Raw genomic sequence first — 15110 nt, forward strand, 5'->3', positions numbered from 1 at the left:
ACGATCAGTTGGGCTATACCTATAGAGTGTAAATATAATGTGTGTGTATATAGTCTGTGATCATATGCCATGGCTACATTGCTGTGACCTTCACAGGTAAGTGAGTTGTACGAAACGCAGACAAAATGAGCCTGATTAGTAAACACTGAACGGTGAGTGAGTGAATGGTACTCGGGAATGGGTCCACAATTTCATGTACATGTCCGATTTTCCTCACTATTCGGAAGGCCCGGCCAGTAAATAATGGAAATGAGTCAAGTTTTGATATAATAGCAGTAACAAAAGTAATTTGTTCCGTTTGTCTATTTTTATTGACCTTTTGAATTTGTCACAGGGACGACGCACGCACGCGGGTTCGGGCGTGTGTTGTTATGGCAACGTGCGTCTGTGGTCCTTGGCGTTTGTTCACGTTTTAGCCTCTTCAGCTCCATCACAAACTCATATGACCCACAGACTTGTACTTATTTTAGTCGATTTCGGTAATGAGCATAGCATTGTTTTATGCTAACGTGATATATTGTGTCCTATAGACACAGGCTTTGTTTGGAGCTTTGTCTCAATAAGGATACACAGGCTGACAAAGGGAGACGCATTGATTGTGTGACAGATGGGCTTTTGTGTGAGCGCTACAGCTCAACACTAACATGACCTCCGTCACTGCTGTGGCTCATGGCTCTGGCTGTTGTGAGTGTGCTGCCGCTGCTGCGGGTGGGAGTTGTCTGCTCTCAAAGCATTGTTGGGGGATGAACCGCTGTTCTGCTGTTTTCTAGCTCGGGATAGCTAGCAAGGAGTTGCTGTAGCCTTCCAACTGCTTTTAAAGAGCAAACATATTTGTAAAACCGCGAAATTTAAAGCAAACGTATCGTTTGACCCAAAATACGCCTTCTGTTTTACCGCTATAGCAAGGAGTGTCTTTCGGATGAGGACAGTGTGCACGGAGCTAGAGCCGCTGAGCAGGGCCTGTCGTGGCTTTGTGAAGCTGCGGACAAGCCACCATCTCCATCTTCTAACAAAACCTCGCAGACGGAGGTATGTGTATATCTTGTTCTTTCTCTAAACGCGGAAAGAGTCCCGAACCTTCTCCATAGAGCAGCCCAGCCTTTTACAAACACGGGACATGCACATTTAAAGGGCTTCGTTGTATTTTACGCCATTTGCTCAGAGTTGGGGGCGGTTTCGTTGCTAGCTAGCTTTTTAGCTATGTTATTGTTAGCAGCTTGGCTAATTTGATGAAATCCGAGACAAGCCAGTTGCTTTTGACGCCAAATTGGCAAGTGTTAACCAGGCTGTAGTCAAAGCTCAATTGAGCCCTGTGACCGCCTCTCACAGGGTTTAAATGCCCCCGCTGAGCCCAGTGACCAGCCCCTAAAAGTAACAAAACAATATCAACGAGGCTCTCTCCTTTGTTGTACTCAATCAATCACAACTTTTTTTTTTTTTTTTACTTTTTCTCAAATATTTAAATCAGTGGGATTATTTCCCTTCGCACTTGTAAAATGTAGATAACACAATGGAATCGCACCTTATTAGAGTCAGAGTAATTAGGAGAGACCAGTGTCTCTCAACTTTTCACACCAAGTACCACCAAAGAAAACATTTGGGTTTCTGAGTACCACCAGATTTAAATCTAGTACATAACAGGACTATTCCAGCTCTAAACTGGGTCTAAAGGTGAACCACATTATTTTCATTGTAGTTTGTAATACTAAACAAAAAAGTTGATAAAATGAACACTACATTGGCAAACTCACATACCGATATATACACACAGTTTAAATCAATTAAAAACATTGCTCTGCCTTACATTTTGTCTCATTTACCATGTGGTTTTGCAGGAACACGGAGTTTCAAAAATATGAGGAAGAGAGTCCGGCCTCCCCGGGCTGCGGCTCCACCAAGGCCACCGTCTCCTATCAAACCTTCTCCCAACAAACAGATTCTCACATACGAACAGGCACAGCGTATGGTGGAGTTCGAGGTGGATGGGCGCTTACACCGAATAAGCATATTCGACAAGCTGGAGGTTATCACAGATGAGGACCCCATGTTGCAAGAAATGATGAAGTGTACAAGTAATAAAGAAAATGCTGACAAACCACAACAAGTTCTTTTGCGGTCTGTTAGGTTAAAAAAAAACAAAGAGAAAAGAAATGCTGCTCTGGGAATCAACTGTGATGAAGATCAACAACCACCACTGCCCCCTCCTGGCCCTAAACTTCCTGAGCCACAATTTCGTACAATTGAATATAACATCCCAGCAGTTCGCCAGCGCACTGCAGCTTACTACAAATACAAGGAGAAAACTGAAGAAGAGTTGGATGAGGAAACGGAGTATGACATGGACGAGGAAGACTATGCTTGGCTGGATTTGGTCAATGAGAGACGACGATGTGAGGGCATCAGTCAAGTGTCCTACAATGTGTTTGAGTTTTTAATTGACCGGTTTGAGAAAGAGGTGTATCTGGAAAGTTTAGATCAGAGCAGTGAAAATCTCACTCCGTTAGATGATGATTCAGTGTGTTGTATTTGCATGGCTGGAGAGGATCGTGATGCTAATACCATGCTGTTTTGTGGTATGTGTAGCATTGCTGTTCACCAGGAATGCTACGGTGTTCCCTATATCCCAGAAGGCCAGTGGTTGTGCCGCCACTGCCTCCAGTCTCCTAACCAGCCTGCAGACTGTATCCTATGTCCCAACTTAGGTGGAGCAGTGAAAAGGACTGACGATGACCGCTGGGGGCATGTTGTTTGCGCACTGTGGATACCTGAAGTGGGTTTTTCCAATACGACTTTTATCGAACCTATAGATGGGGTTGGCCAAATCCCCTCAACTCGCTGGAAACTCACATGCTACCTCTGTAAAGAAAAAGGTGTTGGGGCGTGCATCCAGTGCCACAAAGTCAACTGTTACACTGCTTTTCATGTGAGCTGTGCCCAAAAGGCTGGTCTCTATATGAAGCTGGAGCCAGTCAAAGAGGCAGACACAAGAGAGGCCAATTTTTATGTGAAGAAAACGTCGTACTGCGGCTCGCACACACCTCACGGATGTGTAAGAAGACCACTGAACATATACAATAAAGTCAAACCAAAAAATGGATTATGTAAGCAGAGCGACAAAGGACATTCAAAAGGAAATCTGAAAAAGAAGAGTAAGAAAACAGAGCCTGAAGTAGAAAGTGAACCTGAAACGCCAGCCAGCCCAGTGCCTTTGTTTCCTACTCACAGGTACAAACAAACAAAAATCTTAGTTTTAGCCTTTCAGTCAAAATCACTCCCACAGCCCACCTCCATTTTGTTAAACTAAATGGACTGCCTCCTGAAATATGCAAATCTCGTGTATAGAACAGTATATACTGAATTAGACGGAGTTTTCATGTTGACACAATTTTTTACCCATAATTGTTTGGACAGCACCATCTTAGACCTAAAAGAAGTATTCCAAGATTATTATAATTTTTTTTAAGATAAAAGAAAATGTATTTGATAACAATACTTTACTTTATATTAGTTGCTGTGAACATCTACCAGACTTTTACCTTCAACTAGTTTGTCTACTGCTTTGCCCCAGGTTACAAACTATACTCAACCAGGTGTCTGTTCAGAAGAAGAGGGCTTTTGTTGAGCTCGCCCTGAATTACTGGACACTGAAGAGAGAGTCCAGGAATAACCTCCCCCTCATCCAACGACTCCAGACAAGCCTCCAGGCCAAGAAGAATGCACAACCGGTTTGTTCATCTGTCAGTCAACCACTGAACACCATCAGTTTTTTTACTTTTACCTGTAGTTTGTAGAAAACTTACTGAACAGGTGTAAAACATTATGACCTGCACAGCCTTTTATTCAACTTTAATTACTTTAACTTAATTTAAATGTTACTACTACTACTACTTCAACTGTGGCTATATGGTCATAATGTTATGCCTCACCTTTCAGTGTTGCAAAATAGACTGTAGACTAGAGGTAGTTTGTTTTAAGTAGCTGAGAAAACAGAAAAAAACAGCCAATTGGCCTTCATTGCTTCATTACTATTTTGTCGATTTAAAACATGTATAGGACAAAACACAAAATACAATCTAAAATATGAAAAAACACCCTGTAATTGCTTAAGAAGCGAGTTCTGAAACAAATTAATGTGAATTCACAGAAAAGGAATGACGATGAGAGCAGAGCCCTTAAAGACCAACTGAAAGAGTGGCACCGTCTGAGGCACGACCTGGAGCGAGCGCGGCTGTTACTGGAACTGATCCGAAAGAGGGAGAAGATCAAGAGAGAAGAGGTATTTGTGACTAAATGTTCTGTTTGGCTCATCCCAACCAGTGCCAATGAGGGACATGGTGAGTGCAATGAGTAATGTTGTACCCAGACACTCTCCAGATGTCAGTCAGAAGCACAAAGCCGGGGGAATAAGTCTATTAAGCATGTTCAGGTTCATAAGTAATTCAAAGTGTTTGTGTTGTTTTGAGGTGAGTGTGCTAACCGTTCTTATGTCTTGTATAAACAAAGCAATGGTTGTGTGCCTTCCAGATTAGGCTTCAGGAGACCCTTCTTGAGATGCAGTTGACTCCCTTCAGTATTTTCCTCAGAGGTGTTTTGGAGCAACTACAAGCAAAAGACCAAGCAAGGATCTATGCCCAACCTGTTGATGTCAATGAGGTATTACTAAACTATTTTTTTTAATTTACTGGCACTTTATAATGGACTGGTATTAAACCTGGGTAGCTAAGTCAGTAGATTGTGACTCTTAATCGCAGAGTGGTTGGTTCAAGACCCTGTTGGGCAACTGTTTTTCTTTCTGTTGTAAACTCTGACAAATCTTTTCAAGTCAAAATGCACACATTTGCATCAAGCTTTGCAGTCATTACTACTGAAATCAATAGAAACATAAACTATATACCTGTTGAACCTTTTGATATAATCACCAGTATCAATGAATCTGTCAATAAATACAATACAAACACAATGTTGTTGTTCGGTATAATGTTTAGTGGACACCAGTGTAAATACTATTATTAAACACCGTGTAATAAAAGAAAATACTGTGCACTGCTACCTCCATAAAATAAAAGCCTGTGCACATCACATAAAAAAACGGACAATAGATTTCTTAACAGTTTGTTTCTCTCTATGATTGATTTCATTTATTGCATGTGCACAGTGTAGTATGTTGAGAAATGTAGGGTTCCTGATTGGTGTGAAACCAGAGACTGATTTCCGGCAGCAGGTGGTGACTGTGCAAAGCTCTGAGCCAGGTCTGCACATGCCCGGCTAGCTCAGTCGGTAGAGCATGAGACTCTTAATCTCAGGGTCGTGGGTTCGAGCCCCACGTTGGGCGATTGTCTTTATTTTCTGATGACTTCATGTTTATAGAATATTAACTGAATCTAATGAACTCTGACCATTTAGCATGTGAGAAACACACACAATTGATTTGAGTATCTTTATTTTCCAAAGTGTTGCGGGCATTAGAGGGGAATAAAGTGCATTGCGTGCCCCGGATTGCATTGGCACTGGCTGACACTGATGTTAGATGATCCCTGCAGTGTCACTGTGCCCCCTTACGGAATGGTCACTGGATTCACACTCTCCTACAGTTGATCCACAGAGGAAGCATAGGGCTCAAAGACGATCTAAGACGTGCTACGGTCACACACACAGCACCACAGCTCCACTGTCCTCTCACTCCTCACACAAACACACAGTGGCTCCGTGTCTTGCCTCTCCTCTCTCAAACCCATAGACCTACATGTGCGTGTGGCTACAGAATGGCTGAAATTAAACACATCCATGTATTCCCACGCCCCCCCTACACATGCACTTGTACACACACTAAAACCTCAGTGTGCACGAGGGTGCATAAAGCAATATGAGAATAAAACCCCTTATTGTGTGTGTTTCAGACTGCAAAAAGACTGAAAAACACACAGTAAACATTTTTTTGCACTTTTTAGCACTTTTAAATGCTTACATGACAGGATAAGTGTCAAAAAGTTGTTCCAGAGAAACAGAGTTCACGTTTTCTCTAAAAGTTTATGCGCCTGCGTTCTTTGCTGCAGTGTCTCCCCCTGAGCCCTTGCCTCTTTGCCCCTGTGTCAAGCAAACCTGCTCATTATCAGTCCGTGTTTAGGTAAATCTCATTCAGAACTTACATTCCATTGTTCTTTTATGGTGAAATGTGACATGACGTGACATGAGGTGGGATCATGTGTGCAGATTTCTGCTGCAGACCGCAAACTTTAAGAGCGAAGTGCATCAAGGAGTGTGCACCAAGGATTTTATAAATCGCAATATTTTTTCATGTCTGTGAAATTTGCATTTTGTCCGTACAGACTCTTTCAAGCTGCTTTTGAGGCCCCTGGTTTGTTTCTTAAGACATGCATTAAGCAGTGGTTCATTCATTTTTTTTACACCAAGTACTATGTAAGATTATATTTATCCTTCTGAGTTCTTCAGATCTAAACCTGGACTATCAGGCCTAAATTCTGGCTAAACATGGTATAAAATGAGACGAAACCATGAATAAGTTAGTTCTAGTGTCCTTTAAAGTAGGACAAACACTTTCATAGATTGACCTCTAAATAAAACCTATACTCAAACTGCAGTACCTCCAGAGGCAGCCACCGTACCACAGTCTGTTAATTCGGTATTGTAGTACAGAATTTCAGAAATACATTTGTCGGCAACTTTGTCCTATTCATTTTCTTGATTTAGGACACAATTGCTGTTGTTGTCACCACCGTTTTAACTTTATTTGGGCTGCGGTTAAGAACAGGGCCTTATGTTGAATCTACTAATAATAATAATGATTGTAATTTACTTAAATCATCGTTTGTTATCATTATTTTTTTTAGGTGCCCGATTACCTTGACCACATTAAACATCCTATGGACTTTTCCACCATGCGGCAGCGCATTGATGGCCAAGTCTACAGAAGCTTTGCCCAGTTTGAAGAAGACTTTAACTTGATCATCGACAACTGCATGAAATACAACTCAAAGGATACGTACTTTCACCGTGCAGCTGTCCGGCTCAGAGATCAGGGTGGAGTCGTGCTTAGAAAAGCCCGGCGGGACTTAGAGACCATTGGCTTTGATACTGAAAGTGGCCTGCATTTGGATGAAGCTCCTGAAGTGAAAACAGTCCCTACATTTTCTTGGGAAGATGGTGAGTCAAAACTGAGAATTATGCTAAGCAAGTCTTCATTCACGTTCATTCTGAATTTTTCTTTTATAATGACAGAAACTGCATAAAAAGAGAACAGAAGATAAAATATGAACAAATAAACAAAGCCCAGGAACAACCTGGAATGTTCCACTGTATGGCTTTAAATTTATCCATCTTTCATTTATTCAAAATTGCAGGTGTTACACTGCAGAAAAACAAAAGAACAAACAAACTTGGCCTGTTGGCATCACATGCGTTTCTTCAATATTGATAGATAGGTTTCATGCCATACTGTGGAATATTTCAGGCAAAGCAATCACATCTACATGGAGACAAGCAGGTGGCAGACCCAAAAAAGTTACCTAATGTACCTTTTACTATTTCTCACTGGTACAGATTTGGTGCATGTCAAAGTCCAAGTTCTACTCCAGATATAAACAAATTTTAGTTTTGATAAATTGGTCTGTTGTCAGATATCATTTCACTTAACATTTTGCATTCCTGAATTTTAAAAAGTGCTGTAAACCACAAGTTGTTCACATCTGGTCTTTTTCATTGTTGTAGTTGACCGTGTACTAGCCCCAGCCAACCGTGCCCATCTCCCCCTGGAGAAGCAGCTACAGCAATTACTGGAGAAGTTCGATCTGACATTCGCCATGAAGTCCAGTCCCTCCCGCAGCAAACGACTCAAGCTCCTCAAAAAGACCATCAACGACGTGCGAAATGAAATGAGTCTGAAGAGAGTCCAGCCCTGTCACCGCCACAGCTCTTCCAACGCAGCATCCTCAGGCCTCTCGCAAAAACCCAAAGAAGACAGATTAAAAATGAATGGGCATTATACAGATGATGAAGGTACATGTGGTAGTCCCAGGCTATAACTCTAGGATTGTTTATATTTGTGGCACAGATGAGTCATAAATAAGAGCATAATTGGAAGTGTTTTGGTCAGATTTTTTAATTGATCATGAGCATACACTGAAAAGATGGGCATTTATAGAATCTACGCAGGTTTGTCAGCAAATGAAACTAATGTATACACAGAACTATAGTATATTGGCTTTAATGGGGGCATGGGACTTGTAAATTGTCATGTGCTTCGTGGAAAACAGTGATAATTTAGAATATGTACTTTTGTATTTACTAATTTTACTAGTACACATTGTTCTAGATTTCTAAAACTTTAGAGAGCTTTTCCACAAGGCACAGGTAAGTCCTGGAAACATTTCAAAGCAGCTTAAACTAGTAACTACTGTAGAATTTGGATGAATAATGAGAATAATGTGTGGCCAAAGATGAAATGACTTGTATGACTCCCTTAGCAACAATTATAACTTTTTTTTTTGTTTTTCTGTCTTTTTTTCTCTCAACATTACAGTTGACAAATCTCTTCCTCCAAAACTAGAGCCGTCAAACTCCATACCTCCTCTCATCCACTCAGAAGCAAACCCAGAGCCCCCAACACTGAAACCAATAGACATCGAACAAGCCTGTGACGACAAAGGACACAGCATGCCAACGTTATTTGATGAAGAGATCCCAGACTTGCTTTCTGCCCCTTGTCTAAATGGACACTCGCATGAAAGCTCATTATTAGGCAGACACATAAGTGTTTTGGATACGTCAGTGGTTGCAGAGCCCACAGGCACGGTCAATCGCCGGACTGCAGTTTTGTTTAAAAAATCTAAAGTTGCTAGTCCTCAAAAAGTCCTTAAAAGTGAAGAGGTAATGCCTGATAAAAGCAATGGCACTGAGAAAGAGGAGGGGTCTGAGGATGATTCAGGCTCCACGTCTATATTGTCAGTGGTCATACCCAGGCTGGAGAACCTAATCCACAGAAAGAGAAAGAACAGCGGGAGTAGATATGATGAAGAGGAGGAAGAGGAGTCTCCTGTCAAACGACTCGACACAGGTAAGCTATGGCGGTAGTAAAGCAAATCTGTTGTCTTTTGTGGTGAATTAGCTTTGTTAGACAGGACAGCATGTGGCATCGATTGGGAGTGAAGAGTGGGGAGAGACATTCAACAGATGGTGAGTCTAGAATTGGTCTCACTGCACTGAACCTTTTTTTTTTGTATGGAAAAATACATTTAGATGCTAAAATCTGCAAAATGTTTAGAAAAAAACCCCAAAACATTTATATACTGATTCCCCTAAAATCTAAAATAAGAATGGGAATACTTTATTTATTCCTCTGTATTTTGCTTTTAATCAGAGACTTATACATTTTCCCCCCAGAGAACTAATATCACAATATGCTATTAGATAATTATGCAGATTTCTCACACAGGAGAAAAAAATCTTCTGTTTAAAAGGAGTGAATCATCAGTACCTTGTTAAGCTAAATTAAAATCCTTCCTGATTAAATTAGCAATTGTGTACTAAGCTCTACTTGCAGCTCGTGATTCCAACTGCGTAAACATTACAAATAACCAGTACCTCACTTACATTAATCAGTTGTTTGCAGTGCTAAATTGAACCAAAAATAACACTTGTGAGCAGTCAGTTCTCTTCATTATCATCAAGTGGGGGTTGAAACATGAGTAGTCCTGTATAAAATAATATAGAATAAGCAAATGCGGCTTTCTGTTACTGCTAGTAATACATATTTTCCTTTTAACCTGGGTACTAATTTAGTCTGAGTTGATCTTTTGGGGAGTTTAATAATTACCTCAGTCCAGGTTTAATCCTAGCTTTTTCTAATGTCAGCTCTGTGGCCTGTGTCTGTTAAATAACTAGTACAGAGTGCTCAAAGTCTGTTCATAGATTTACCAAAATGGAAGTAAACATGGCCATAAACAAACATGGAGGCACCATGACAGTTTTTACTTACTTTACTATTTTTACTTTATTTTTATTGTTAAAGAGTCAGTTAACTCAAAGGACAGACCACATCTACTCATATCTGTGTGCATTTTGAACATAGAGCTTCCATGAGTCCAAGTCCTACTTTTGGCTGGGGTTTTTGGCTCTATGGCTCTGATTAAATGTTTTTTTCTGAAGGCAGGGGCTAAAGTGTGAGGAGGAAATTCAGGACATTGTCAAAGCCGGAAAGTAATCTCACAACCATGAGTTCAACATATCCTGTGACCAATCCCCAAGCATTAGTACTGGAATTCTGTTATTGTTCTGTTTGAACTCTCAAAACATGTCTTTCTATGATTGTACTTTGTGTAGCAGAGGAATCACTATGGTGTGATACATTGCTTGTGCATGTCTTTTCAGGCTTGTCGAGAGGTTTCCTGGAGACGGAGCATCAGACGGAGCATCAGACGCAGCGTGCAGATCCCAGCAGAACCGGTCGACCTGTGGAGCCTCGCCGCCGCTGTGCCTCTGAGTCATCCATCTCCTCCTGCAGCAGTTTACCAGGAAGCACCAGGTAATTGTTTCACTTTGTTTTTCATTTAGCCACAGAAGTCCTATGAAGATGAAAGCACCGAATTACACGCAATAGTACTCACTGCAAAGAAATTATTTATTGTACTGTTACCTGTGTTCTTTTACATTTAGTGCTGTTCTCAGTCTTCCGAAATGTGGAAAGGGAAAGCCCGCCTTGGTCCGGAGACACACTGTGGATGACAAGAGTGAATTAATTGCCTGCATAGAAACTGGGAATTTTGCAAAAGCTGCTCGATTAGCTGCAGGTGTGTTAACTTAGAACATTTTTCCAACTACTTTGCGTTATTAACAGTTTATTCAACATCTGAAACATTTAATTTGATTATAGGTGACACTAGTAAAAATAAATTTGAATTAAAACATTTGATTAAAAGCACTTTTTGTAAATTAAATTACCTTCATCTAGACAAATCTAACAACTTGCACATTGGAGACTGATAATGTGCCCGATTGACTCATTATAATCAACTGGGTTATAAATTAACAGCCAACAATTACCCAAGTCAGGCGCTGTGTGAATAGGATCTTCTCATTTAATATCCATGGCAAAAATTATTAGATTATAATATTTGTCATTTCCACTGGTGCGTAACACAGGATATGTTAATCTAATCTTTTTCTAAGCCTGATTATGCTTTGGCTCTACTCTACTCTCTGCATGGCTTTTGGAGGTGTGCTTGTTCTTGTACTTTGGGTGTTGTTTAAACTCACACTTAACATGTCCGGTGTTGTCCCTGCTTCTCTAGAGGTTGGCAACAGCAATATTTGGATGCCTGCTAGTGCTGCAACAGTTGCACTGGAACCCCTAAAGCTAGTTTGGGCCAAATGTAGTGGATACCCTTCCTATCCTGCCCTGGTGAGTGTTTGTGGAGCACATGTGCGACAGTGAATTCATGATCTCTTTCTCTGGGGACTTTCTATCACTTCACATTGAGACACTTTGGATCATAAACATGGCACTTCATTTCATCAAGAGTGTAGATGGTCACGTTCCGAAGTGTAATTCATTCAACATTTCCTCTAGGTGGCAGCCTATAACTGTGTAATTGACCTCAGCATGGAGAGGCATGAGAAAAAGAAAACAATTGGTGCTGTTAAAGGGATAGTTCAGGTTGTAAATAATTGGTGTGGATGCATGGAGAATCAGGATATATTTCATCAGGAATTTCTTTTTGTTCTCCCATATATAAAGAAATAGAGAAGATTCTGTTTTATAGTTGCCCAAATCACCATCAACCAAATCAATCAATATGCCTATATGACTACTACTTAAGTTGCAAGCAAACCCAAAATTTACTATGTGACATGATACTCAGCGCTATTTGAAATATGGCAAATTCTGTAAAATCTATCATGCATCAAAAGCTTTGTCTGACCTTGTAGCTCTTTTCCTCAGTAGCTCCCTGATTTACTCTTGAACTATCCCTTTTTGCACCATATTTGCAGCACTTATTTATATCAAACCGTTTGCATTCTTGATGTGTATAATAATGTGTGATCATGCTTGTGTCTAACTCACTCCGTCTCTCTCCCTTTCTCCCCCGCTCAGATCATCGACCCCCACATGCCTCGCTGCCAACTCAACAGGGCGTCCATCCCGCAGCCTCCCTCTGACGTGCTGCGGATCGGGGAGCAGATGCAGTACAAGGCCGAAGAGAAACTCTACCTCGTGCTCTTCTTCGACAACAAGCGCAGCTGGTGAGTGCCCGATCGTCCGGAGTGATTTAAGGCCACACTCGGCTCTACAAGGGGAAGCGTGTCAGCCTGTCCATCAGCTCACCATTATTCTGCTGTGGCCAAGTGCTATAAATCGTCAACAGGCAATAAACGGCTCAGGTTCACAGAGGAGTTTATTTGATTTTAGTACATCAGAAAAACCTGTGACCATTATATTCAAGTGTTGTCTTCCAAATGTAATTATTATCTAGAAGCTAATTAATAGTTTTTAATTTTTGTTTTTCATGGTACGACTATTTTAAACCTTTTTGTTAAGAAGTTTTAAGATCTGCTAAAAATTCACTACGAAACTGCAGAGAAAAAGTACCTCCTACACATACAGGCACTATTGTTCTTAGCTAAACTGTAATTGTCTGACAGAGGTCTGAAAACTAGTAATTCTAGTTTTCTCACTGAGTCTTCTTTATAATTTCATCAGAAAAATGATCGTTCCAGAACTCAGAACAAGGTTTAACTCCTTGTGTGTTGTGGTAAATATAACACCACACACAAGGAGTCAAACCTATAAACTCTTTAAGGTTTTAATCCAGTGTGAACTAGCATCTGCATTTGTCCTTTTCACCTTGAGAGCTTTCTCATCCTTAAAAGTCAGTGTTGCTTTCAGGAAAAAAAAAATCCACTTTGCTCATGATGTTGTTTTCCTGCTTCAGGCAGTGGCTTCCCAGATCCAAGATGGTTCCCCTGGGGATAGACAAGACCATCGACAAGATCAAAATGATGGAAGGTCGCACGTCAAGCATCCGTAAAGCGGTCCAGATCGCCTTCAGCCGTGCCATGAACCACCTGAGCATTGTACAGGACGAGCCAGTCAGCGACCTCAGTGACTTGGACTGATGTCCTGTAACAGTACCTCGCCTTTACCAAATATCATTTATCTAAGTTTTACAGCTCTGGGAAAACAAGAGACCACTGCAGAAGCATCCGCTTTTATCTTTTATAGAGGTAGGATGTGGAACGGAACACTTTGTTCTTTACAGGAGTGATTCTCAAACTTTTTATCAAACTGAAGTGGAACAAAAACTGATTTGAAATTACAGCAGTGAATTGGTAAATATAATGAACATGAGAAAGAAACGGTATGAACTAAAGATTTATCTTCGTTTATTTTTTGACAATACATTAATGAGAAATCCATATTCTATTGAATAACCTGGATTTGTAATTATAGTTTTCATGTGTGTTATTCACCTGTTTTTCACAGACTTTTTATGTAATGTTATATGACTCTCTTACTGTTGCTTGGTGGTTTGTTAGGGATGTTTTCATATGTATTTGACACACACAGGCTTACAGGCTTACATCGTCAGTGGTCTCTTCTTTTACTTTGTTGTCCAGAGCTGTACATCGGAGACTCACATGTTTAGTGAACACCTGCTGAACGGTGCTCTCCCTCTCTCCACGTTCTCTCATGAACACTGCTTACCACTTGCCAATATGGCTGCTGCTGAAACAAATGTGTCTTTCTCAGTAAAACCGGGCTTGTAACTGTGCTTCAACCATACACTCAAGGGCATTACGCTGTTAACTTACAAATGCATCTAAAAAAAGAATAATGTGGACACTGAATTATTAATTAGACAGGTAAATATAAAGATTTCTATTACTATTATGCATATTAAAACACTCATTTACCCGGTTGCATAAAAAACATTTCTTCGCATTATTCTATATTTTAGATGCTCTTACAAAATAATGTACTGACTTTTGATGAATGACCAATCAATATTTCTTACCTAAAACCACGATTGAAAGCTGCCTAGTTACCTGAAGGTTTTTGGCCCACACTTGAAGTTTTGAATACATTTTTATATAAACTGTAAATAATGTCTACAGTTGCCTAACTTATTTTATAGTTTTGACAGATTTGGGTACTGTACAGGACTTTTTTAGTATTTATACTTGATGCTTTTTGGCACTAAATGTTTCGAGTGGTATTTTGTAAGTGTTACTTATGATGAAAAAAGGAAAAGCCTGAACGTTGACACTAGGGCTACAACATTGTGAATCTGAATTTGTATGTATTTTAATTTATTGAAGTTTATAACATATGCTCCCATCTTGCATAAATTCATTTTCTACCAAAATCATTCTATTTTTACATATATTTATATGATTTGGTATTTGAATGCGTAATTGTAGACAAGGGGCATACTGTTCTCAAGAAACCAAAAAGTTTGCTATCAAATGTGTTTTCATTATTATTTTGATTTTGTGTGAAACTTTTGCCAAAAACAACAAAGGTGTTTTAACATTGGACTGTTACATGGTTTGTTGTAGCTATAGCAAGATGTGCCTGTGTTAACTTATTGTAAAGTATTTCCATTACGTTATTCTCCAGGAACAATGATTGTGGTACTATTGCGGTGGTGGATCCTGCCTTTTGTCTTTTGTATTCTTTCATATCTTGTTACTCTAAACATTTATTATTTTGTATTTTAATGTGTTTTACAATGTTTCATTTTATAATTATTATGAACTTGTTTTTTTTAGTTGTTTTTTTTTTTTTTTTTACATCTGTTATGTTTTGCAGGGTCCGTTTTGTATCAGAATAAAATGGCAGAATCCATTGTAAACTGTGTGACTTTTAACATCATTCATGAGTGTAACTATTATTTCTTTGCAATCTAAGACATAAGTACTAACAGTTTTGGTCTCTTAGTAAAAACGACTGACTTGGGTTTCCTTGAGCAAAAGCAATGAAAATCCACAAAAAATCCCTTGACCTTGATATTTACTTGATGAGTAGAATCCACTAAATATTCAAAAAGCCCTAATATCCTGTCCCAAAGAAACAAAGCACAACTTGTTCAGTTTGT

At 39.8% G+C, this 15110-nt stretch overlaps 1 protein-coding gene and 1 non-coding gene across 4 annotated transcripts; both read left to right on the top strand.

Moving 5' to 3' along the window:
• Positions 1 to 524: 524 nt before the first annotated feature.
• Positions 525 to 14864, top strand: brd1a (bromodomain containing 1a). 3 transcript variants are annotated; one of them, XM_033989455.2, is made up of 13 exons: positions 525 to 1029; positions 1836 to 3225; positions 3569 to 3725; positions 4145 to 4276; positions 4525 to 4653; positions 6849 to 7161; positions 7726 to 8013; positions 8537 to 9070; positions 10384 to 10537; positions 10669 to 10802; positions 11304 to 11413; positions 12107 to 12255; positions 12945 to 14864. In XM_033989455.2, exons 2-13 carry the CDS (start codon positions 1856 to 1858, stop codon positions 13126 to 13128), a joined length of 3654 nt encoding a protein of 1217 aa, XP_033845346.1. In that variant the 5' UTR covers positions 525 to 1029; positions 1836 to 1855; the 3' UTR covers positions 13129 to 14864. The 3 variants fall into 3 exon arrangements, 2 of the variants coding, with proteins under 2 accessions (XP_033845346.1, XP_033845345.1); XM_033989454.2 differs by having other exon boundaries at positions 567 to 1029; positions 3569 to 3737; positions 12945 to 14858; XR_004543010.2 differs by lacking the exon at positions 11304 to 11413 and having other exon boundaries at positions 564 to 1029; positions 3569 to 3737; positions 12945 to 13083.
• On the top strand, positions 5260 to 5332 carry trnak-cuu (transfer RNA lysine (anticodon CUU)). Its single transcript has one exon. It is a non-coding gene; the product is annotated as a tRNA-Lys (tRNA).
• Positions 14865 to 15110: the final 246 nt, after the last annotated feature.

Source organism: Periophthalmus magnuspinnatus, chromosome 23, assembly GCF_009829125.3.
Source record: "Periophthalmus magnuspinnatus isolate fPerMag1 chromosome 23, fPerMag1.2.pri, whole genome shotgun sequence".
Lineage (NCBI taxonomy): Eukaryota > Metazoa > Chordata > Actinopteri > Gobiiformes > Gobiidae > Periophthalmus > Periophthalmus magnuspinnatus.

Coding starts and splice junctions, on each gene's coding strand:
- brd1a (XM_033989454.2), top strand. CDS start 1,856: ATGAGGAAGAGAGTCCGGCCTCCCCGGGCTGCGGCTCCACCAAGGCCA. Junction 3,226..3,568: donor CCTTTGTTTCCTACTCACAG/GTACAAACAAAC, acceptor GCTTTGCCCCAG/GTTACAAACTATACTCAACC. Junction 3,738..4,144: donor CACAACCGGTTTGTTCATCT/GTCAGTCAACCA, acceptor GTGAATTCACAG/AAAAGGAATGACGATGAGAG.